At 40.7% G+C, this 25,689-nt stretch overlaps 1 protein-coding gene across 1 annotated transcript in view; it reads right to left on the bottom strand.

The window, feature by feature from the left end:
- Positions 1-12,607: 12,607 nt before the first annotated feature.
- Positions 12,608-25,689, bottom strand: part of LOC147905984 (uncharacterized) — a 35,434-nt gene continuing 22,352 nt past the window's right edge. Inside the window, exons 15-19 of the mRNA XM_087381359.1 lie at positions 18,214-18,294; positions 15,930-16,031; positions 13,739-13,935; positions 12,861-13,008; positions 12,608-12,781 (exon numbers count right to left, since the gene is read on the bottom strand). Of these exons, the coding sequence (XP_087237485.1) occupies positions 12,608-12,781; positions 12,861-13,008; positions 13,739-13,935; positions 15,930-16,031; positions 18,214-18,294 (702 nt within the window). The remainder of the gene's footprint in view (positions 12,782-12,860; positions 13,009-13,738; positions 13,936-15,929; positions 16,032-18,213; positions 18,295-25,689) is intronic.

The raw sequence follows: 25,689 nt of genomic DNA, 5'->3' as shown, positions 1-25,689 counted from the left end.
CAAAGCACATACAAAGAAGTTGTAAATTTCATGCAAAGCACATTACAAGTAGAAAGCAGTGGAAAAGCACTCTTAAAGTAATTAAGAAAAGGACAAGCAGTCATAAAGCACTGCCAAAGCAATAACAAGCACATGCAAAGCACTGCCAAAGCAGTCACAAAGCAGTGCTAAAGCACTGACAACCAGTTGAAAAATCAAGCTGTGAAAAAACAGTTTTTAAAAAGAAAACAATGGTAAAGCAATCTCACTGAACATGAATCCAATGCCATAGAAGCTTCTAAAGTGAAAAGACAGCCCTAAAGCACTTGCAAGAGCACTTCTAAAGTGATAGATCCAATTGGGCAAATGTGAAAACACTTCTAACATTGCTAAAGTACATGCAAAGCACACTGTAAAGCACAAGCAGAAACTAGTCACAAACCATTCTCAAAGTAGTTACAAGAGAAGCTATGAGTGACACGGCCATGCAAGAGGACCAAGCGGCATTGACAAAGTAGTCCAACAAAAGATCCACTTGAATGTGTGATTCCTTTACTTGGAGTCTACATGGCTCCAGGTAGTTACATAGCAGTGCAACCTCAAATCAATTCATCATGGCAAAAACAAAATGCATTTCCCAAGTACTTCACTCCAACCCAAATAACAACAAATGCCATGATCTCTGCTGTGAATACACTTAACAAGATTGAGGAGCATTTAGTGGCTCCATGTTTGGCATTTACACAAATCAAGGAAATTACTTTCAATGGGCAACTAGGTGTCACTGGAAGCATTATAAATGTGTTGGGGTGGATAAAATAAGATACATGTATTGATATGCCTCATAGATGAGGATCACTCGATAGTCATAGGAATCAAGAAGAAAATGGAATATAAATCTACTTTTGCGATTGGGAAGGTCTGCCCCTACACTCTTATGAAAGCCTTGAAAACTCTTGTAAACACCCCGTTGTACATGGTACCAACATGTCCTAGCAACAAGGCCCTCACAAGATCAAAGCTATGAGAAAGAAAATGAAAACTCTAGCACCTCCGAAGCTGAAAAGAAATTGAAACAGGCACACTAGTACACAACTTGATAAGTGTGAAGCAAGTCATTGACTTTGAGTCCCAAGCCACTTGTGTGGCCCCTTTTGGAAATCAAAATCCCTAGGGGATCTTGAAGGACATGCATAGTGAAGGATTGAATTTCCCAAAAATAAAAAAAACACATGGAATAGTTTCTAGGACAATGGGGAGGAAGAGGATGCTCCACTATCATAGAACAACAATCAAGATAGCTATTTATATGACATCAGACTAGACATGCCTAAAGTCTTGCCACACAAAAGAAATGACCACTTCCTTATACCTATAAAGAAACAAGTGCTGCTCCAAAATGATGAATGCTTCCAAAGACTACACTCGCTTTATATAGAGCAATGCAAGCTATTTTCGAACATATTGACTCAAAAATGGAAAAAAACTATGGAAAAAATACACTTATTCCTGACTGGAGGGATCGGAATGGGAAAAACATATCTATTGCTACTTATAGTGCAAGGGCTTCTACGGCATTACAATCAAATCCTTTCCAAAAGAGACTACAACTTGCCTACAGTTCTCATGTTAGCATACACTAGAAAAGCATCACTCAATATCAATGGCACTACGATCCACTCGGCACTGCACTTGTGAACACATAGCAACAACCTCACCTCATTACCAAAAGGAAAATTAGACACACTGAGTCTTGAACAAGAGAAAAAGGAGAGTTGTCGTGAGTTGGATCTTAAAGAAAGGAGAAAACAACAGCAAGCTTGTGTTAGAAGCAGCAGTTCCATTAGCAAGTTTGGGAGCTCATGGTAGCTCATAAAGGTAAGCTTTATGGAAAGAGCTTCAAGAAGTAGATGTAACAAGCCGGAGCGAGTAGTAGGGAACCAACAAACACAACAAGCACCTTCAACCAAAGTCCTCGAGTAGATGCAACAACAAGAAGATTTGTGGAGTGAACTCGATGAATACATGCTACAACAAAACACAGAAGACCATTGTGTAGCCTAGGAGAGGCAAGCATAGGGTAACTATGAGCTAAGTCAGAACAGTGGGCCAAGCAATAGCCACGCGAGGCTTGGAGTGGTGTAGAAGGAAAGGAGGAGCTTGGCAAGAAGGCAGAAAGAAGATGTAAAGAAAAGGTGGCAGCCAAAGAGTCATGAGGAAGGAGATGAACATGAGTGGTAACTCAACGACAAGGAGGGAACAACGTTTAAAATTTTAGGGCATACATCCAAGGATTTTCCTCTCTTCCACATGGCACCTCCAAAAGCCTCACAAAAAAGGTTCTTTATATTTTTTATCTTCTTCTAGACTCCCACATGAGACAATTTGTCTCAATAAGCCTATCATATAACATGTAGGTGGTTAGGATTTCGATTTTCCTTAGAAGCACTCAAGAGCCCTTTTAGCACAAGGCCATATTTTGACCTCTTTTCTAATCATCGTTGATAACAATTATTCAAGGGCTCCAAAAGTTTCAAGGCCCATAAATTAAAGTCTCTTAAAGAATTAAATTTCTCCAGTCTTCATGCCCCCCTTTCTAGACATCATCAACGATGATTATTTAGGGGCTTTTAGAACCTGGAGGACCTAGTCTCCCAAAGGGCCTCTAAAATGAAAAATTAAACCCTCACAAGGAAATGTCAAATCTCAATCTCGAGATTTCTAATCATCATCAAAAAAATGATTAGAAATATACTTTGATTCATTCAGCAATCTTTTTGTTTTGGTCAAGTTGAAACATTCAACAATCACTTGCTCAAGGGTGTTTCAAAGTTCTTTAAGGTCCATTTATTCTTTTACTCCAAGGCTCATTTTTAACATGATTTTAACTCAGGCTCATTTTTGGCATAAATGGGCATCATCTTTTGGGGGAGCATAACTTTTTGCTTAGGAATCCAGATTCAAAACTTGTGTGCTCTTAGTTAGAGAGCATACATGGTTGCTTACACAGATTCTCAGTTATGGCACCAAAGGTATGGGCATCTCAATTTCAGATCCATGGGGTTGCTTAAATGCAAGAACATGGTGAAAGGACTCCCCTCTTATGGGACACAGCATAGGGAACCTTTTCCCATGGGTCAAGCTAGAAGAGTGACGAGACTATTAGAATTAGTGGATACTAATATTGTAGGGTATATGACCAATATGCCATCACTTGGTGGTAGCAAATATTTTGTTACATTTATTGATGTCGATATTTGTCTACACCATGAAGAAATGGTCTGAGCTACTTGCAAAGTTCAAATAGTTCAAGACCATGGTAGAAGCTCAGACTAGTTTTTGAATCAAATGCCTTAGATTCGACAATGGGGGAGAATATACCTCCAAAGAGTTTACAGAGTACTTCAAGCAATGGACGCAGAGAATTCTCCTTTCCTAAAACACAATAATAAAATGGATTAGCAAAAAGGAAGAACTGCACTATTGTTGAGTGTGTAAGGAGCATGATGCAAACAAAGGACATGCCTGATAAGTTCTGAGCAAAATCAATTTACACATCGGTTTATTTATTAAATCGATCCCCTACAAATGTTTTACATGACATGACACTAGAGGAAGCATGAAGTGGACATAAGCCAAATGTCTAGCATCTCAGAATATTAGGATCAATTTCCTATGCTCATCTGTAAAAGGCTAAGAGGGGTAACTTTGATGCCAAAAGTGAGAAGTGTATTTTGGTTGGGTATGCAGAGGAACATAAAGCTTACAAGACGTAAAAACCTATAGCTCATAAAATGTTTTCTTTCCGTGATGTGGTGTTTGATGAGATAAAGCAAGCTACTTGCCATCATGGTTACGCAAAATCTGAGGGAAGAGCTGAGAAACAAGTTGTTGACAATGCTAGGGATGTAGATTTTTAGACATCCATGGAAATATCTGATAACAAGCTACCTAGCATGAGTAGGAGCAATCCATAGAATGGGGGACTATCTCCTAGACCTTCTACAACCTCTCAAGTGGAGAATGCATTTCATGGTTAGCATGACCAAGAAGCTTTAACATTCAAGTAGGTGCGAAGGTAGGCAAAGAAGCTAGTGGATAAGGTTGAGGACATTGTCAAGGACATGAAGCCTTGAAGGGTGCAAATAGCCTATTTGTGTTTTGTGGCTCAAGTGAGAACCGATCAACTTTTGAGAGGCAGTAAAATCCAACGAGTGGATTGAAGCCATGGAAGAGGAGTATAATGGCATTCTAAAAAATGAATTTCATTGGATGCAAATGGGTCTACCAAGTCAAGCAGAAAGCTAATGGGAGTGTAGACAAGTATAAGGCAAGATTTGTGGTGAAGGATATGTGTAGCCAAAGGCATTGACTATGAGGAGACCTTTGCACCAATCACAAGCATGAAAACAAACTATCTTATTCTCTCTCTTGCTTGTAGTAGGGGTTAGTCACTGCCATTATACTTGCATCTAATGGATGTCAAGTCTGGGTTCCTTGATGGAGAGCTACAAGAAGAGGTATCGATGAGGCAGTTAGAAGGTTTTGTGGACAAAGGATCTAAGCACTTGATGTACAAGTTGAAAAAGGCACTCTACAATCTCAAGCAAGCCCCATGGGCTTGGTACAACAAGATTGACACTTGTTTTCAAGAGAAGCAAACTTAATCATGGGGTGTATGTAAAGAGAAATAGAAATGCTCTCACACTCATAGCAATCTATGTGGATGACATGATTATAGTGGAAAGCCACAACAAGGTAATCAAGGAGGACAATCTTTGCAGACAGTTTGAAATGCATGATTTGGGATTCTTGCATTATATTTTGGGTGTTGGGATAGCTCAAACAGAGGAAGGCATATTTGTCAGCCAAATAAGGTATATCAACTCTACATTGGAGAAATTTGGGATGTTGGATGCCATACCTTTGTACCTATTGACACCAAGCAAAGGAAGCTGAAACTGCAAAGTGCAAAATTTTTAGATCCTACACTATACTGACAAACGATTGGTAAGCTCATCCACTTGATGACATCGACACGAGCTAATAATTGCTATGCAATAGGGCTATTGAGCCAGTTTATGGAAAAGTTGTTTGTCCACCACTGGAATGGGGAGAAATGGATTTTTAGATACCTTAGTGGGATAGCCAATCATAGGTTGGCATACCTCAAAGAGAACCCATATGCAGAACCACAACTTGAGCGGTTCTATGATGTAGATTGGATAGACGGCCCCAAACGTAATTATATTTCAAGACACACTTTTATGCTAAATCTTATTGTGTATTTTGGTCTAGCAAGAAGCATGCCACTATGACATATATATCTCTTCTCCATGACTGTTACAAATACAACCATACCCTTTTAATCCCCCCTCAAGCTGTAGGTAAAATCCCATTCAATGCAACAATTCAGCAATAGAGACTCACTATGATAGTTACAAATACAACTAATATTGATCCCATAGTCGTTTCAACCCCCCTTTAAGCTATAATAGGCAAGCTCACATCAACACAACAATTCCACAATAGACTCATCATCACATGATTTTTAAAAAAATCTATATAATGAATTGCAAAGGGATAGGAATTCGTTCATGATGACTATCTTCTACAAGTCAACAAAGGAGAAACTAAAATGGGCATGAACACATTTGACAAGAATTTGATAACATTTCAAAATGAATTAAATGATTATCCCACTCCAAAATGGACTCAGAATGCAATGTAACTACGAATATGGAAGATGAGAAATGAGTACACATGTGGTATTCTAGAAAGATCTCTTGAGAGTGGCTACATCATTTTGATCTTTTGGTAGTGGATACATGATCTTACTGTTGAAGGAAGTGCTTGGTACAAAGATGAAAAAATCTAAGAAGCAAGAGTTGTTTGGATTGGAGATCGTTGAAAAATCTAATTCATGCATGCATTTGAATGCTATGCAAGCAATTATCAAATAGCTAGAAGCATTGGACCCTAATCCAGAGGAAGCATATGTGAAATCTATTCTATTGTTTATTATTATTAATTATATATATACAGTAAATATATTGATACTACTAAAATTCTTAGGATGTGAAAGCTATCCTATCAATGTTCAGTTTGTTGCCAGAATATGATGATACTAATTAAATTCTTAGATTTGGTTATCAAAGAGCTAGTGGCATTGGACTCTAATCTAGAGGAGGAGGATGTGAATGCTATTCTATTAGGTTGGTATGTAAGGGAAAGATCTCAACTCTTTGGGTTGACTAGTGATGTCAACATCTTGAAGTGATGAAGCATTAGAAGCTATTGGACCAAAAAGATAAGCCAAAGGGAAGAAGGAACAAAAGAAGCACCAAGAAAATACATTGAATGAAGGACCATCAATGGAGGTTGTTTGGGTTTGTGACTATTCATGAGGATAAGTTTACTACATTCAATAAGAAAGAAGTAGGCGCTGTAGAGTCTGATTATGACTCTCTCGAGTCTCTATGACCATATAGTACCTTTTTGAGCGTGCATGTGATGCATGCATGCACAACAATAAGCACCTCAACACAAGATTATGGTCATAAAAGTATTGAACCAAAAAGCTTCTTATGGTCTCCAAAGCCTTCCCCAACATGGGAGAAGATGAGAGGCATATGGAGATTGGAAGCTTTGTTTCACGATGACATATCTATGGTCGTGTTTTTCATTCTCAAATAATATAAAGGGCATTTTACGACACACAAGAGGATGTTCTAGAATATCATGCAAGTGAGTAGACGTAGCTGCCCTGTGAAGCCCACAACCCACAATATGTAGCTCCAAGATATCCTTAATTTCAATTATAAGCCAATTGTGAGATATGACTTAGGCCAATTGTCCAAGTTCAAATTTTAAATACAGTATAGTATGATGATCTACTCTAAGCTAATATATGGGTTTAGTTTTTTGATTAAGCTTGATGTAAACCAACATTGAGATAATGATTTTAGAAAGTTAAATATTGTTAAAAGATTTTAAACATTGTTAAGAGATGTTCTTAAAAAATAGAATCTCATTACATTATGAGATTATTGCTGCTTAACAATCTAGTTAAATAGAAGCTTGTGAGTTGCTAGAGTTGTTATAAAGCTTGTCAAGGAAGCTTGAAATTTATCCATTTGAAAGTTTTGGATTCTCATTTGAGATATAATCAATCTTGTGAAACCTATTTGAAAGGGTTTTTGTTATTTAATTTGAGATACACTTAAGTTGATTTGCATGCTATATGAAGTTGCTTTGCAAATGGCTTTTCTACAAGTTTGGGTAGAAGCAAGCTTGATGTGATAAGAGGTCATGCTCTCTTTTATTTCCAAAAATTAATGAATGTTGAAAACATTGTCTTTTGAAACCAGCTTTCATTTCATTTTGAAATTGTGATTTGTATAAGCTTTACATAAATGTTGAAATGATGGAGCTTAAATTCTTCTACATAAATGAACCTTCCTTTTTATGGCATTTAAAGTTCTATAAACTATTATGGGTGTCACCTCTCATAGGTAGTTGAAAATCAAAGAAAGAAACTTTAAGAAATCTGACTAGCAACGAGAGAGAATTTGAAAACTCTGCAATGAACTGTGCAAACGATGAAGCACCATAAAGCTAACAATGTGTAACAAAGGAATCAAGGAGGAATGAGCTGGAGCAGAGATGTGGATGATTAGAGATGATATGAACAACAGCCATAGCAAGGAACCAGCAGCTCAATCAAGAGCAGAACCACAAAATCCCTTCATGATTTCACACACACACACTTTTTTTTTTTTGGTGAAATCTTTGATTGATTATATTATATGAGTAGCAATCAGTATATGCCAAAAAGACCTCATGATCTATGTAGCGGGTCTGCAAGCAATCAAAGAAAGATTGCTGCAGAGAACGCCTTAAAAAGCCAAACAGAGAGAAAGTAGGATCACCAAAGACTTTACAATTCCTACATGTCCATAAAGTCCATCGTGCCCAGTAGCGAACCCAAATGAAGAAAAGATGAAACTCCGGTCTGCTGGATGGATGAAACCCAAATAGCCAGAAGAACTTCCCAAACAGAACAAATGGGAATCTCGCTCGCAGGCACTATCGAAGCAGTTAAAAAAACTCACGAGAGCATGGACAATGCCAAAACAAGTGAGGCACAGTCTCCGAAGAAGCAGAACATCTGTGGCAAAGTGCAGGAGCAATGTGTCGATGAGCTAATAGCTGTCCAGATGGAAACACTCCTAAAAGAACTCGCCAAAAGAAAACATGTTGCCAAAGCGGTACTTTATAGGCCCGAAGTTGCTATAATCTTTTCCTCCACCACTTGGCTGGGCTGGGCGATGCATTCGCCAAATAGAATCACCTTTCTCTGAAACCCAAGGTTGAAGCAAAATGATTTTACACAATGCAGGTACAGTAATCTGAGATAGCCTCAAAGGACGATAAGAGGACCCTGGAGAAGTCAAAGTCCAATCTTCCAGCCGGTCCTAGAGTTCCAAAGGAGGAATCGGAATAAAAGGCGAAAGCATAGAAGTAATTTATCGCCACAAAAGACGATAATGAGAGCCCAATCCATATGTAGTGGCTGCTAGAGAAAAGGGGAGCACAGTATCAGCATGATCTAGAACATCAGCAACCGAGGTGATGCCTTTAAACGAGACAAAGTAGAAACTTCGAGGTTTCTGTAAAGCCAAGGGAGGCTGAAAGATTTTCGACCAGTGAATGCTTTCAGCTCTCAAAGAATTCCCAAGCAAAGATTGTCATCCATTCCATTCCAAATGAGAAAGAACATGCTTCCAGTTAAGAAGCAAGCGGGAGACAAAAGGGCAGCCAGGCAAAGTGCCATCAATGCAGCCAAAAAAGAAATCCCATTGATCGAGTTACCAATGACCAAATGCAGAAATACTGATATGAGTGACCAGAGTCCTAATCATAAGAGCCCAAGGCTGATCATCTTTGCAGAAATCACAGCAACATTTTTCCCCTGTGGGCAAGAATATGCACATGAATATCCGTGATGTTCAATCCACCATGCATCTTGGGAGAACAAATGTGATGCATCGAAAGCAGCCTGAGACTTTTTTTGCCATGTTTGGATCACCAGAAGATTTCCGTAAAGACAGACATGAAAGATGTAAGATCTGCCTTAGTGAACATGATCAATGGCAAGTAAAATTGAATATATGCCACAAGGATGGACTGCACTATTTAAAGACGAACGTGCAAAGGCCAGGTTGCCAGTTTCCAATACTCAAGCTTTTTTCGAAGCTTAGCCAAAACCCAATCAGTTTGTTGTCGGCGAGTGAGTTCCCACCCCAAAGGGTAACCAAGATAACGAACAAACTGAGTGGGTGAAATGATATCCCCGAGCCATAATAGACTATGCCAGTCTTTGGAATGCAAAGGGAGTAGCTTAGACTTCTGAAAATTAACATGAAGACCAGCTACCAAACCATAAACAGAGAGGCATAATCAAGGCACCAAGATCATGGGGCGTATTCTTCGAGGTAAAGAAAGAATCATCAGCATAAGCTTGAGCAACCATGCTGCAATTAGCATCCAATTCCAAGCCATGAAGTGATCCTGTAGCCACAAGATGATCAATATATTGCAGCATAGGATGAGTAGCAATGGCATACAATAAAGCACTGAGAAGGCATCCCTGGCGGACCGAACAACGAAGAGTCCACTCATCAGAGATATCCCTAGAAAGAATGCAAGCCGTATTGCTATCTCTATAAAGCTAATAAATAGCCTGCTGCATTTTTTGTCCAAACCCCAAAGCTCGCATAGTTTGCGAGATGAAATTCCATTGAACTGTGTCAAAGGCTTTTGCAATATCTACTTGTAAGAGTAGAACATCCAACTGCATGTATTTGGCATATTTAATCCCAATATAAGCATTGGCAATGTTATCTGTGATATGGCGACGTGGAACAAAGCCATATTGGAAGGGATGCAACCCATCATGCAAATAACCTTTAATCCGATCAACCACCATTTTGGCAATGATCTTGTAAATGACTGGCATGAGCGTGATTGGCCTCCAATCACCAAGTGAATCACATAGCTGCTTCTTTGAGATCAGCTTGAGAAGACTCTTTTTCCATGACACATGCATCTGCTGATTTTGCCATGCTGTATTTACCATTTCTAGCAAGGTGAATTTAAGAAGATCCCAGAATGCAAGAAAGAATTCAACAATGAGACCATCCCATCCTGGAGATTTCCATCTGTCACAGGATCTCAGTGCATCAGACAATTCCCTTTCAGTGAAGGATGTTCAAGTCCCAAAGCCTGAGCATCAGACAGAATTGGATGAATATGCTGCAAAAGAAGCTGATGTGCAGACATAACCCGAGGAGAAAGAGTATCCATATGCCCAAAATGAGTGGAGAAGTGCTGCACACATAAATCAACAAGCTCTGAACGAGATGTTGACCAAGAACCATCAAGCATCCGGATCCAACAGATATTGACAGCCTGTCTTTTGTAGTGTAAACTCTTAAAAAATTGCTTGGAAGAGCAGCCTTTATCCAAAAAAGCCCATTGTCTGGATCGAGTTTCCCATTTAGCAAGCTTTCTTTGATCATTGGATTGAAGAGAGAATTGAGCCTAACATAAGAGCATGCTTTCCTCTGAAGACAAAGGGCGAAGATGAGCAAGCTCGGTCAAACTCTGACAAGTAAATTTGGCATGTGCTACAGTCTCCCTTGTGGCTTGCATATAGGATTTGCCATAATCTCGAATAACTGCCTGCATCCGAGCAACAACAACCTGTCAAGCATAATCCTAACCAATGCGTATCTGACGAGAGAGAGATTGAATAGCATCAGAGACCAAGGCTTTAAAGTCAACATGCTCCAGATGACTATTATTAATTAGCAAAAGCCTTCGACAAGGCAATCTGTCAATGGGAAATTCTTTCACACACACACACACACAAGTAACAACCTCGAGTGGAGAAGTGCAAGCTAGGTGTTTGTCCCCTTGAGTTCCGAACTCTAGGTGATTGACATCACACAAGGGAGGATGTCTTGTTGGCCTACCCCTCCATGGGAAGGGCCTAGTAACGATTTGCCTTTTTCTAAAGAGAAAAATAAGAGTTTATTGGTATTATTTATTCTTGGTGTGGTTGGCAGGAGTTTTCAGCATTTATTATGTGCACTACAATTCCTGATGCTCTTCATAGACTAGCTCTATGGTAGGCACCGCCATGCATCTTGATTGAACGAATCTTGGTGTCATACAATTGCATCGATGATATTGGACTATGAGGAAGGGCTGGTGAGTGTCAAGGAGTTCAAAGGTGCGAGCGAAAGACTAAGGACTTCTTTGCTTTCACCCTCATATTCATGTTGGCTTTTTTGCTTTCACCCTTATATTCTTCCTCTCGCCCACCACCGAAGGCCTTCCCATCTTCATGGCAAGAGCCACATCTTGCTCAAGGAGACATCCAAAGGAGCCTACAGAGTCTTGTCATATGTTTTTGCAAACATCCTTGTTGTCCGTCCTTTCCTACTCTTCGTGGCTGCTCTCAACATAGCTCATTGCCACTTCTCCCAACTACTAGGTATATTTTCTTCTCTATGGAGCAACTGGATTCAATTGCTGTGGCATCGGCCTCTTTTCCTTCATCCTCAAAACAAAGCACGTAGAACCATTGAGAAGGGCATGTCATTGTGGTGGCATCAACTCAAATCAAGATTAAAGTTTTTGGGGCAGGCCTTACGAAAGTAGGTCATCCTTTTTTATAATGCGGAGTAGACCCTAGAGCATTTCTATAGTTCCGTTCATGATTTGTGCCATGTCAGATGTGTATGAGTGAGAATCTCAACCCTGATTGTCCACAACAGGTAGGTAGACAAGGCAAAATTTTCTTCTCCAAAGTTGGGTGTGGAAGGTCATGGGCATAAACATAATATCTTCATCATTCATGCACCCACACACAACTTGAACATGTTTCTAGGAAAGCACTTTTTTGTGACATATCGCACCCCTGTATATTTTGTTTTTCATCTCCTTTTCGTTAACATCGTAGGTTTTCATTTGTTTGGTTTGAGAAGCAAAAAGTTCACTCATAGAAATGGAAATTCAAGTTAAGAAAAAGATGATATCTGGCAGTATTGTCATCCTTCATTCAAATATGCCAATCAAAGAATAGATATCACTATGATGAAATCAGGAAACAACACTCTTCCGGACAATTTTAATGACCACATTGCCTTGGCAAAGTTGGCCTTTGAATCAAGATATTCAAAATGATTGATTCCTGAAAACTAAGTGCTACCACATCAGGAACTCAGCAATATCTATGAGGCCTGAATCTTTTCTGATCAGTGTCCTAGCAGCCAATCACACAGAGAGGAATTTCTGTTCTGAGTTGCATGGAATCAGCTTTGTCCAGAAGGATCCACCTTTACAGTGAAAGTGCACAGAGAAAAATCAACAAATAGATGAAGGCAATCCAATTTCAAAAACCTTGGCCTCATTATGTGCTCTCGTTGGACAGCAGCTGAAAATATCCGCAGCTCTTCATTGTAGCTTGAAGTAGCTATTTTGAGTCAACAATTCCGTAGTCCTCTCTTTTAGCCCCTGTTTCCTTGTTAGAGTGTGCATCAATCAAATTATTGAGTTCCTACACTGTGGATGTGTTGGTCTGGACTCCTGGTTCATCTTGACATTCAGGAGTTGTCTGTGAACTCTTAAAACTGGTTTGAGGACTCGTGGTTGGAGAATAGCAGCCAGGAAAATGCTCTGAACTTTGCCCAGGAGGAGACAGAACCCCTTGCCCATCAGCGCCTATGCTCCCCTGCCACTAAAAGTTGGAACTTGCTTATTAAGTCTAGACGTAGTACACAGACAAAAATGAGTATGGGGAAAGAGAGCACCTTGGGGCTTTCGCACCAAGGAAGAGAAAACCGACGTAATAGTAAACCCTGCCTTTGAGAAGGATCAGCAAGCTGCTGGTTGTCACCATCTAATCTTGGAAGCAAAGACCCACGTGACCCAGCTGAAGAAACATCAGAATCGACAGGCCTGAAACACACAGGAACATGTATCTGTCAAATGGTCAAGTGGTCCCTATTCCCAGCCCAATGAGGAATTGGTAATGCATTCCACATTCCCTATCATGTCATCTTCTCTAGGTAAATATTGTTCTCTCTGGTACTTGCTGGCCGTACATGCATTCTCATTACTATTTGTTAAATGGTCTTTATTCATTTTACTTGTACTCATCTTTTCAACTGTGTGAAGAGAAATCTTTTAAAAGTTTTTTATGCGTAAAACGTTGCTTTTTGTGCCAAGACAACAAAAGGGACCTTGAGACTGATCTGCGTCCGATGCATAAGCTAATGCCGTCTTCTTCCCATTACAACTTTCCGCCCTTCTATCTTATTTAGATGCATAGGCTAATGTAAGTGTCTATTCTGTAGAATCCCTTCCTAGATATCAGCATTCATGTGACAATGAATATGAATGGCTGATATGAGAGGTACATAAGCGTGTAAAAAGCTTTGGGTTAAATTTAGAGTACGTGGGAAATTGCCAGCAGCCATGAAGCAAACCTCTTGTTATATTTTCTTTTCTGTAGTGCTCTTCTTATATCTTTTGAAACTCACTGCACTTGGGCGTTTGACAACTAAATATATCATACCATGTAAGTTCCTTTTCCCAATGCACATATCCTTGTATAGATAATGTGGTTGCACCCCATTCTGAAAACATGAAAGAAAACAAAAAGAGAGCTTTAATCAAAGAGGTTTACTTCGGGGAAATTCTTGGCCATGACCATCGTGATGGTTCTCCTTTATGTGTTGCAGCAGGACCAATAGTCCACTTGGAGGGAGCAACCTGGCAATTATCGGCTGCCTGATATTGCAAATTTGCTTCCAACATGCTTTCAGCAATAAGAGTCCTTTTTTCCATTTCACTGAGTGCGAACATCACTCTCTCATACTGAGCCTGCCAAAAAAATTCCATTAGTATGCCCAGTCTTGCCACCATTCCCTTTTCTGTGAATGATCTACTACAGCATTCCCACAATTACTTTACAAATTTCATATTTAAGTCATGATTCTATAACCGGCATTTGTGTGCAAGACCTTTGGTTGACAACAGCTCATGTTTAAGTATGCAGATTTGATCCTTGCTTTGTATTAACTAGCCTTTCTATTCATCTCTCGTAGTCTTCTTGTTCTTGTTATGAGTATCCTTTTATTAAGTATTGAAATGCACACTCTCAACCAAGATGCCCAAATCTGTTGACAATTTGCCAAGGAAAAAGAATCTTCAAACTAAACCATATTATAGGAAAGTAATGCCAAGTCAGGCTGTGTGCAATAATAGAGTAGAGTAAGGTGTCACGTATGATCCTGGCAATGGAGATAAATTAAGTAGGAAGTCTGTCCAGATTATCAGGAATTTCAAAGAGTTGTCTACCCATTACCTAGAGGCAACTATAGTATTCCTATTCAACCTTTCATGTCTCTCTTATGTTTGCCATCCCTATATTACCCCACCCCCTCTTGTTCTTCCCCTCCTTTCCTGTGTCTTCAATCCTACCAATCAGGACTTACCTTTTCTCTCGTCCCTCTTTGTCATCCCCTCTATTACCCACCTCCTTGTTTCCTCTGTCACACAGCTCATGCATCCTTTATCGAGAAAGTCTTTCTAACTTTTGCTCGTTTTTTCCTTTCATACCCCTCTAATGGCAATGAGTGTCTTCCATTTTCTACTTCTGGACGTTCTGGCAGAAGCTTTCCATCAAAAGCCACTTCATCCCAACAAAGTACATCTACTTTACATTAAACGAGAGCTTCCAGCTAGTATGGAATGCCTGAAGAAGACAACCTCAATCGGCTATGCTGGGAAAGAAGGGGGACAGAAAAGGAAGAGGGGTGAACAGGAAGAGAGGCAGGAAGGGCTAGCAGGGAGGAGGCAGAGCAGGCAGCAACCGTTTAATTCAATTAGTCTCTTGCTAGCTGCCATGAGTCTCAAACTGAGTGGTAGCTGCCCTCTGTGACAGGGGTGAGATTGTGTGGGAAATTATGACAAAAATGTATGATTGCATATAATGGAAGAGATTGTGGCAGATCATATTCCCCAAGAAGTAACACGTATGTTGATGTTCAATTCCATGCCTGAAAAGGGTCTAGCGGGCCGAACATCCTATTCTACCTACTTGACATATCTATGCACCTGGCACATGTTAGTGCTACATGAGGGACTATCCTTATACTTCTTCTCTGCATCATCGATTCGCTTGTCAGGTGGGTTGAACAAATCCTAGTGACACAGGCATGATAATGGAAACCCCTGTGTCCATTTTTAGGATATTTAATTGTACGTTCTTGGTAAGCTGGGCTGGCTAAACTCTAACCTTACATAGGGTTGGTTTATAGGACAGCCCAATATGGCATGCATGGGAGGCAATGCGTGAGCTAATTGCATATCAAGACGTGGTCAGTACCTACATACCTTACTTGTTTGCAGCTTCAACTGTAGACATGATGTAAGATAGCATAGAGAAGCAAAGTCAATCATGAGGTTCTCTTTTCCACAGTATTCCTCAAATGAAAGACAAATTCCTCCAACATATAAGAAAAAACCTGTAGACAAAGAGCTTCTGGATAAATGCACAAGAGCTCCAAACAGTTTTAGCTGAGAATTCTTTTAATATTAGATTCTCTTCATAACCTTTTAGGTTATTTGGTTCCATGTGAATCCCCACAAAGGTCTAGATTATTCAGTCCAGTTTTGCATGGGTTTGTAGCAAAACTCAATTCATAGGATTAATTTAAAAATCTATGATTTTAACCATATCTATGATTTTTTAGGATAGTCCACATGGCGAAATTGTATGTTTTGCATCTTGCCCTGCAAAGGAAAAAGAAGTTTGGCATCATAAGCAATCACTTCCATGATAATATAGCATGCAATTCTCAAACACTAGATACCTGCAATGCATTGGAAGCATGTCGCAGTGCTGCTGCATCTTCCTCTGCACATCGGCGAGCATTATCTGTTATTCGTTGTTCTTGTTCCATTCGTAGCATCACCTGAGCAGTGAGCACACCAAAAACACTTTTACATACCATCACTGTGAGTTAATTTTCATTACACTTATCGAATCAAAGTCCCCTGCATTTTCTCAGAAGTTGTCATTCGTGTACTGTTGCCTTGTAAACTATATACGCTCCACAAATATTTGGAGGTCATATTACCAAACGCAATACTCAAGTATGTATCTTGGGTGACCTTGTTCAAATAAAATGATGATTATTTCATGGAAGCCGTGATTGGGGTTAGAATGGAAAGAAAAAATATTTTGCATACACAGTATATTGATCACATGGTAATGTTCCTATTGTACGTCATCACTCCAGGGAAACTACGCAGGAACAAGTGAGCTAATCGAGGAGCAAATTTCCTGCATTTATTTTGATAAAACTGCAAAAATCCAAGCCACACGAAAGCAAGAAATTGGTTTTCCTTTAGGCACCTGAGAATTAGTACATTTCCTGATTGAATGAAGTTACAAACCATTGAATGACAAGTTAGACAAAGGCGAGCGCTTTGAGACAGCCGGAGCAAACTTTCCTCCCTCACAAAACAGAAAGTTGCTCATGCACAGACACTCTACGAGAAACACTGATAAAAGGGAGCTAGCCAAACTCTTTATTAAAGAGGCACAGTTATAAAAAATGTTATGAAACGTGAAGTGCCCTTTCTCAGTGTTTTATTTGGACAGAAACATGGTTTCTTCTGGCTAGCATCATAGGATCCAAAGAGAGAGCCCTTTAGGCTAAGGGTTTGAATATTTGTTTGTGCCCTAAGTACATAGTCACCAAAAAACGAGTCTCATAGGAACATCCAATAGCCCTAGGACTGTCATTCAGCTTGGCTAGCCAAGTCTGTTTCCAAAAACGGAAGTTGGAGGTCTAGTTAGACTAAGTATTTTCGCCAGCTGTCCTTGTTAAACCCCTTCTGAGAGAATCATTAAGACATAAACGCGGAGAATTCCTGAAATTTTAATGACACTATATCCTATTCACACAAGGTGGCTCTAAGACAGCATCTAGGAGAGCGATACCCTTCCCTCACATTCCTCAGCTATCTCTTCAGAGCTACTCATCAGGCCAGGTTCACCCCCAACTAAGGAGTAGAGGGTGGCATGCTTCTCATACAGAGACAAAAATTAGAACGCATCAGTGTAGGAAAATCTGGACCTGCTGTGCAAACTAGATCCCCGACACTACCACATGCACATGCATATCAATGAACTAAGTAGTCAGCTTAGGTTACACATGGCGTGTTCCACTTGCAACCTTTATATATCTCAAGAAGAGTTTTATTCACATGCAGAGTACTAAAAATATAGCCAAACGAATCCATGTCTGAACCATATTCAAATCAAGATGACAAATAGAGAAGTAGTCCACCTAATCCGTCTATGAGTAGCCACCAACACACAGCAAGAAGACTTACTCCAAGAATACAAGGAGATGTTTTTCACTTTAAGTTTACTGCCATTCTTACAGATAATTCTGTCAGAGGATCAAAGGGTCGAGCTCGTTTCAAGAGCCTCTCACCTAGCAAGCATCCCTACCGGCTCAGCAAAGCCACAGGGGAGGTGGAGCTCCAAGTAGAGGAGTTGCTACGGAATGGCTTCATCAAACCGGCCAATTTTCCATATGCAACTCCCATCCTTTTTGTAAAAAAGAAGGATAGTTCAGCCAGGATGTGTGTGGATCACTGCATACCCAACGAGTTTAGAGTGAAGAGTCCGTTGACTGGTCAGGGTTGTCTGTTTCCGTGGGCACTCTGTGGTGGGCTGTTTGCTTTGAGCAACTCAAAACATTGAGTCGATTTATCCAATTGCACCGAGCAGTTAACCCAATTTTCTCTGATAATCTTCTGAAATTAGGTCAAACTGCCCCGATTGTGCCAGGTGGCTGGGACCTCTTGGTTGGATACACCAACCCTAGAGTGTTACCATGAACCGGTTTGTAACTATCTACATAAGGCCTTTCCTAATGTAAATTGTTAAGAATTGTCCTACATTAATAAAGCCATTGATAGAGTGTCGCCAGGTAATCAACACATATCAAAGCCCAGCAGGAGATCCCCAATGTTCTTCAAACGATAGAATGACTGCACAGCTTGTAAAACGTCCCCCACTAACTTGCATGCATAGAAGTGAATAAACAGATTTTCTTGCTGACTACAAGTCCACAATACCTGGACCATAGCCTGCTTTTGCTCTTCCTTCTCAGCAAGTGTTTGGCTCAACTGGGATATTTCAGCTTCTATTGTTTCCACCTGTAATAACAGAAAAACACAAGAGAAATAAAATACATCTTCAAGACACATATAGGATCTCATAAAAAAGAAAAGCAACCATTTTTGGAATCCAGGAAAATATGCAATGTAAAATGCAGAGAAAATATCAAACTGTATGTGAAACTGGAAGCATAATACGATGCATGCTTCCTTAAAAGTTGTAATCACTGAATTTATAGAAAAGCACAAGAGGTAAGTACAATATTTTTCCTCGACCAGAACACCTCAACCTCATGCCACATATCAATTGTTATCATCGTTTCCTTTCAGGGTAAATAACCACTTTTTGTGTGAGGCTAGTCATGCCTAACAAAAAGAGCAAAACTAATCTTACAATTCACAGTTTGCCACACAAGGTCAAGGTTAGATTCTGAAGATACCAGATTTCAAGTATCGAACCCTTAGATCAAATTAAACCTATAGTATAAAGCTGCAAACTTGTCAGGAGCACATTTCACATCCACTTGATCCAGTCAATATAGTGTGGGCCATCTAGAAGTCTGCCATAGTCACCAGATAAATGCTATAATGCAAAAGATAGCGATGCTTTTGGAACACTCACCTCTTTTTTTTGGGCAGCAAATGGTGCATGTCTTGCCATGGTCTCCCACAAGGGACTATCAGGCTTTAATTCGACACAGATGCCCGGTTTGGGTTGAAGTTGTTGATTTCCCCCAATGTATGGCCTCGCTTTTGCCTAAAATTGCAGCATCTTTAGGTAAAGTGGTTTGCCCACCACGGCCAAATGGAAACTCAAACAGATTTTGCATTCTCTGGGATACTGATAATCCCACACCGGCGGACTCTTATTCAGTCACGGTGAATAATGTGAACATGGGAAGTGCTTTTTATAAACTCAAATGGGGTTTATTTGCAGGGGCCTGTTTTGAATGCAAAAAGTTTGGACACATGGCTTCACAGTGTCCAATGAATCCACATAAAAAGCCTCGTGACACTTTGTCAGTCTCTATGCCCACTAAAGATGTTCCTACTCCAGTGGTCAGCAAAAATAAAAGCAGTAGACAGCCTGCTGGGAGTCAGGATAAAGGCAAAGCTCCAGTGGCTCCCAATGGGAATCTCACATCACATTCACCTCCTGTCATTCAATCCTCGACCAAAGGACAACAACCTTCAACTGATGGCTGGCAGAGTCCAAGAAAAGTTATTTCTGCTAGAAGAATTCCACCCCCCCGCACTTGGACTGGTGCCTCTTCTAGCGGGAATACCCCAGAGATAAACACAGGAATTGGGATTACATGGGCTGCAGTAACAGCCAGCAGAACACTCTTCCCAGAAGAAGAGGTTGGTGCGTTGCTGTCTACTTCTCAGGCGCGAGGTCTCGACCCTGAGATAGAAATGCAAGGCTGACCTAATAAATTTTGCTGCTGTACATAGTTGTTACATTACTATAAATACCTGTATATATGACTACTCACATCAAATGTTTCACACTCAATGTCCAGGGCATGTGTGACAGTAGGAAATGGAAATCTGTACATCAACAGATTTCAGCCTGACATAGTGGCTTTACAAGAACACAACCAACATATGTATGCAGGCAAGACAGGACACTACTGTGGATATGATATTTTTTATGCTGGGGCACTCTTTCTCAGGGGTTGTCTTTCTGATCAAACATGAGCTTCAACCAGCCATTGCATTAAATGACAACAAAGGCAGATGGCTTGTTCTCCAATGCTTTATTAGAGGAGAGGTGTTTGAATTTGCTTCAGTTTATGCACCTCAGTCCTCTAGAGAAAGAACTGCAATTTGGGATGCCATGCAACAATATCGGTGGAGATATCATGCCTACATATGTGGTGATTTCAATAATGCTCCACAACAAGGAGACAACACCTCCAGACATGATCATATGTTATCTCCTGAAAGGCATGCATGGTCTCAACTACATTTGGAAGGAATTGCAGCCTTTGTCACCGGGCTACACTTTTCAACATAATGCTCTTTCAGCCTATCAGGCACGTCTGGATCGATGGTATAGTGTTGCACCCCAACAAAATGGGGAGTTCACATGCAAAATGTGGATTGACTATGCCTTTGTGCATTCAGACCATGCACCACTATGGTTACGGTTATCTTTTCATAACATGCCAGATGATAGATTGCCACATAGAAGACATCTCATCATCAACAATAGTTATTTGCAACATGCTGATTTCAAGGCAATGGTTACTGAAGCAGCTCATTGTCTTTCCTCCAGCAGCCATCTAAATGTTGATGATGCCTGGGATACTTTTATTTCTAAAATGCAAGTGGTTGATTAGAGTTTATGGCAAGTCTTACATGAAGACTCTGAGGGAAACCATTGCTCAGGCCAAATCTACTTGTCAAGACCTCACTGAACTCAGTCATCACCATTCTTTGTCCTTGCATGAGCAAACAACACTATGCCAGGCCAGACATTGTCTTAAACTAAATGATCAAAGGAAACTGGCAAAATGGGAGACTAGAGCAAGACAAAGAGCCTTTACAGATAAAGGTTGATCTTCCAAAGAATTTTTCAAAAGTTTACATCAGAAGAGAATCAAAACAGAAATTTGCAGAGTGCTTATGCCCGATGGATCATGGACTACCTCACGGTCACAGCTTGCTTCCTTTTGTGTGCATCATTTCTCGCAGCAATTTGGCTCTGCAGCTCCTCTCTCGCAACAGATTTTACATGCACGAAATTTACTGTTGCAACATGTTTCTCCTATCATTTCCCCTCCTAAAGCTTTGGAATTGGAGGAACCTTTTACTAAGAGGGAACTGTCAGATGCGATCAAATCATGTGGCAGATGGAAATCCCCTGGATGGGATGGTTTAACAGTAGAGTTTTTTCTCGCCTACTGGCCTATTTTGAAGCATTCTTTGCTATATATGGTGAATGCTGCGTGGCAAAATCAGAAAATGCCAGACACATGGAAGAGAGGTCTTGTTAAGCTCCTTCCCAAAAAACAAATTTGTGAGTCTTTGGCAGATTGGAGACCTCTTATGCCCGTAATTTACAAAGTCACCACCAAAATGGTTGTTGATCGGCTAAAGGGGATTTTACATGATGGGTTGCATCCTGCTCAATATGGCTTTGTCCCGCGCAGGCACATCACCGATAACATTGCTAATGCCTACATTGGAATTGAATATGCTAAATATACACAGCAGGATGTTTTATTACTGCAAATTGATATTGCCAAAGCCTTTGATACTGTTCAGTGGGATTTTATTTCATCGACTATGCAAGCATTGGGTTTTGGCACAAAAATGCAGCAGCTCATCACTTGGCTATATCAAGATAGTGAAGCTGCCTGCATACTCTCAGGAGATATTTCCCCATCCTGGACTCTTGCTTGCTCTGTCAGGCAAGGATGTCCCCTGAGTGCTTTACTTTTTGCTATAGCCACCCATCCACTGCTTCAATATTTGGATCACCTTTTGGACACTGATCAGTTACACGGTTTGGAGATTCTTGGTAGTCGCAGCATGATTGCTCAGGCATATGCTGATGATTCATTCTTTACTCCAAAAAATACTCGGGCTGATTTGTCCATGATTATGCATGCTCTTACTACATATGGTTTGGCTACTGGCCTTCGGGTCAATTTTCAGAAATCAAAATTGCTGCCATTACATGCACAGGAATGGCACAACCTTCTGTGGCCTGGAGAAATTGTCCCCGCTTCTCATTTTATTCGACATCTTGGTTATCCTCTAGGCTGGGGACTCACCCGCTCACAACAAACTGATTGGGTGCTAGCAAAGTTAAGGGCAAAACTTGAATATTGGAAGCTTGCAACTTGGCCATTACATGTTCGCCTGCGAATCACACAATCCATTTTGATAGCATACATACAATTTTATTTGCCTCTCACCATGTTTACTAAGGCAGATCTGGTTTCATTTATGTCAGCTATCATGGAAATTTTCTGGCGTTCAAAACATGGCAAGAAAAGTCTCAGATTACTCTCTATGCATCGTCTCTGTTCTCCCAAGATGCACGGAGGTCTGAACATTCTTGATATTCAAATGCATTTACTTGCTCACAGAGGGAAAATGATGATACAGTTTATGCAAGGAGATCAGCCTTGGGCTTACATGATTCGCTCTCTCTTATTACATCTTCATACACCTGCCTTTGGGCATTGGCAGCTTACTCAGTGGGATTTTTTATTTGGCTCTATCCAAGGCAAGATCAGAGGATGCCCTTTTGTCTCTCGTCTGCTTTTTGATTGGAAACATATTCTATCCCATTTGGAATGGCATGGCAGGGACTCTCTCTCGGGCAACTCTTTGAGGGTAGAGAATATTTTTTGGTCTAAAGTTTTCCACCCCCCTTTGGCCATACAAGAACCCCGACGTTCTTATTTTCTCTCCTTCAAAGGCATTTCATCTGTGGCGGATGTACTTCGGGATGATGGCACAATTTTATCTTTTTCTATGGCTGCTCGCAAATATGGCTTGGGAGCTCATTATCGCCCCTTATGGCATCGAATATCAGCAATGCTCCAACCGTACTTGCCGGTACCCCATTTGGAACTTCAGAATCGGCTTGAGGATTGGATCTTACGCTCTCCTTCCTTATATGCCCGTCCTCTGAAGCTCTCATATATCACAGTGTCATCACTGTATAAAGTGTTATTACCTCCGCCTTGGATTTCCCACAAAGCAAATACTGTTTGGCATATAGATCGCCCAATGAAGTGGTGGAGAAAAAGGCTGCGTCTCCTTTAGCATTACAAAGTCCCTCTACGACAACAGCTTTTCCTATGGCGAGTTCTTCTTGGCATTTTTCCATCCGGACAGTTACTCGCACACAGACATATAGCTTCAACTGTTTGTCACTGATGTCAGCACTCTACTGAATCAGTGTTTCATATCTTTTGGTCCTGTCCAAACACTTCTGATCTCATTGCTCTCATCAGACAGAGGCTTCGACAGCGATTTCCTACTGTTACTTTTAGCAGATTTTTCTGGTTGTTTGGCTTTCATCCAGAGAGATAGGGTTTTGATTTATTTTTTGTATGGGTGCGCTATTGGACAGTATGGACTTTATGGATGGACAGAAATCATAGAGTCTTTGGTGATCCACTTTTTTCATCTTTTCTTTTTTTCAAACGATCTCTGCAACAATCATTTTATGATTGTCTTCAGACTCGTTTGATTGATTAGGATGTATATACAGCTTATACTGAGATCTTCAGTTGAGTAGTAGTTACTTCGTTTTTTTGAAGTAACTATGAATGTAATTTTTCTACAGCAATAAAAGATTTCTTCCCACAAAAAAAAAAGTGTGTGTGTGCCTTTGAAATGGAAGAAAATTAGGTGTCTGTCTTGCAATCTGTGTCTGTGTGTGTGTGTGTGTGTGTGTGTGTGAGAGAGAGAGAGAGAGAGAGAGGCATATCACCAGGAAGCAGCAGCTAAAATGGATCTTCCAAAGACTTCAACATAAATTGGAATATTGGAAAATTTCTACTTGGCCACTTTATGTCAGGCTCAGAATAGTACAGTCTATTGTAATGTCTTATGTTCAGTTCTTTTTGCCTTTGCTACATTGGTCCTCTAGAGATATTTCAGCCTTTATGTCTCAAGCTATGGAGCTGTTATGGAGGACAAAAACTGCTGTGAAAGCATTGAGACTGCTGAAGATGGAAATGGTGTGCTCTCCTAGGATGCATGGAGGACTTAATGTTCTCAATATCAGATATCATGTACTTGCAAGGAAGGCAACTATGCTCCATACTTTTTTCCGTCAACAACAGCCATGGACTTGTATGATAGCATCCATGTGTGTCAACATGAGGACATCTGCTTATGGCCATTGGACTACTGATCATTGGGAGGTTGTCATTGGGAGATTTGTAGGGAAGATTCCTGGCTGCCCTTTCTCTATTGCTCTGATACTGGACTGAAAACAAGTACTTTCTAAGGTCAAATGGGCTCCTGATAATCGCTCAGGGACAAACTCAATGAGGAAAGAAAGTATTCATTCGAGTGCCATCTTTGACATTCCACTTGCTTTACAGGAACCTGTTCGGGCATATAATCTCATGAAATTGGGAATTAGATATATCAATGATGTGGTAGATGATCAGGGCTATGTCTTATCTTTTCCTCAGGCCACTGCCTCTTATGCATTGGGAATGCATCATAGGTTGATATGGAAGAAAATTGCTGATCTCTTGCATCCTTTTCTACCTATTCCTCCTGTGGCTGACACAGACAGGCTTATGGATTGCAATTGCACCCCTCTGCTACATGCTCTCATCCTATTCCTCTGCCTGTTTTGACCTCCATCAAAGCCTACAAGCTTCTTTAGCCTGCCCCATGGATTCATCAATATGCTAATACTCTGTGGCATATAAGGCAGCCCCTTTCATGGTGGCGGAAGAATCTCCGAATATTATGGAGGTGTAAAATGCCTTTGAAACAAAGACTTTTTCTTTGGAGATGCATGACCGGCACATTGCCAGTGGGAATCACACTTGCCAAACGTCACATTGCACCACCCACATGCTTACGGTGTCAGGCTCCTTCAGAGAGTGTCCCTCATTTGCTTTGGCACTGCCCGTCTTCTCGGAACCTCCTTGGGAAAATTTCAGATCATCTTCGCCTCCATTTCCCGAGTCACATATTTGGGAAACATTTTTTGTTATTTGGCACATTTAGGAGGTCTTTATCTCAATACTCACTATTTCTCTCATGGGTGAGATATTGGGCTCTTTGGACAATCTGGGATGAGCATAATTTGGCATTCTTGGGCCGCCAGTTTCACAAGTCATATGAATCTTTCAAAGCCTCATTGCGGCAATCTTTATATGATGCCTGCCATGAGGGTGATATACATGCTTCTTGCATAGAGCTTTTCTTTTTATGCTTCTGATCTTTGGGATACTCTCCATCTTGGAGACTTCCCATTTTGTAAAGTTATGACAATATAAATACAATGCACTGGATTTTACCCAAAAAAAAAAGTGTGTGAGAGAGAGAAGGGTCTCTGCTGTTCAGCCTCGCCAGGATCCCGTACAGCTTCCCCTCCTGTCCGTACACCTGTACGGTCGCCGTGTGCGTTTACCGTACGGCCGTACAAACAGGCCTGGCTCACCCCTGCGCAGCTCCGAGCAGTCCCGTACCTGTTTGCATCGCCATCGCTGTACTTTTTTTGAAGCCCCGTCCGTACATCCGTACGACCCTGTCCTTTTCCGTATAGTCTAGTCTCCCCGTGCCCCGTCAGCATCTCCGTCCAGTTCTGCTTCTCCCGTACAGTCTCCGCGTGCCCTGTCAGCATCTCCGTATGGTTCAGTTTCTTCCGTCCAGCCTCCTCCGTATATCCGTACAGACCGTACAGTCCCGTTTTGCCCGTACAATCCTGCACTTTTT

This window comes from Dipteris shenzhenensis, chromosome 1, assembly GCF_047967505.1.
Source record: "Dipteris shenzhenensis isolate YYH24624 ecotype China chromosome 1, Dip_SZ_1.0, whole genome shotgun sequence".
Taxonomy (NCBI): Eukaryota; Viridiplantae; Streptophyta; class Polypodiopsida; order Gleicheniales; family Dipteridaceae; genus Dipteris; species Dipteris shenzhenensis.
Note: the sequence above shows the minus strand (reverse complement) of the source record. Positions and strands in the feature narration are given on the sequence as shown.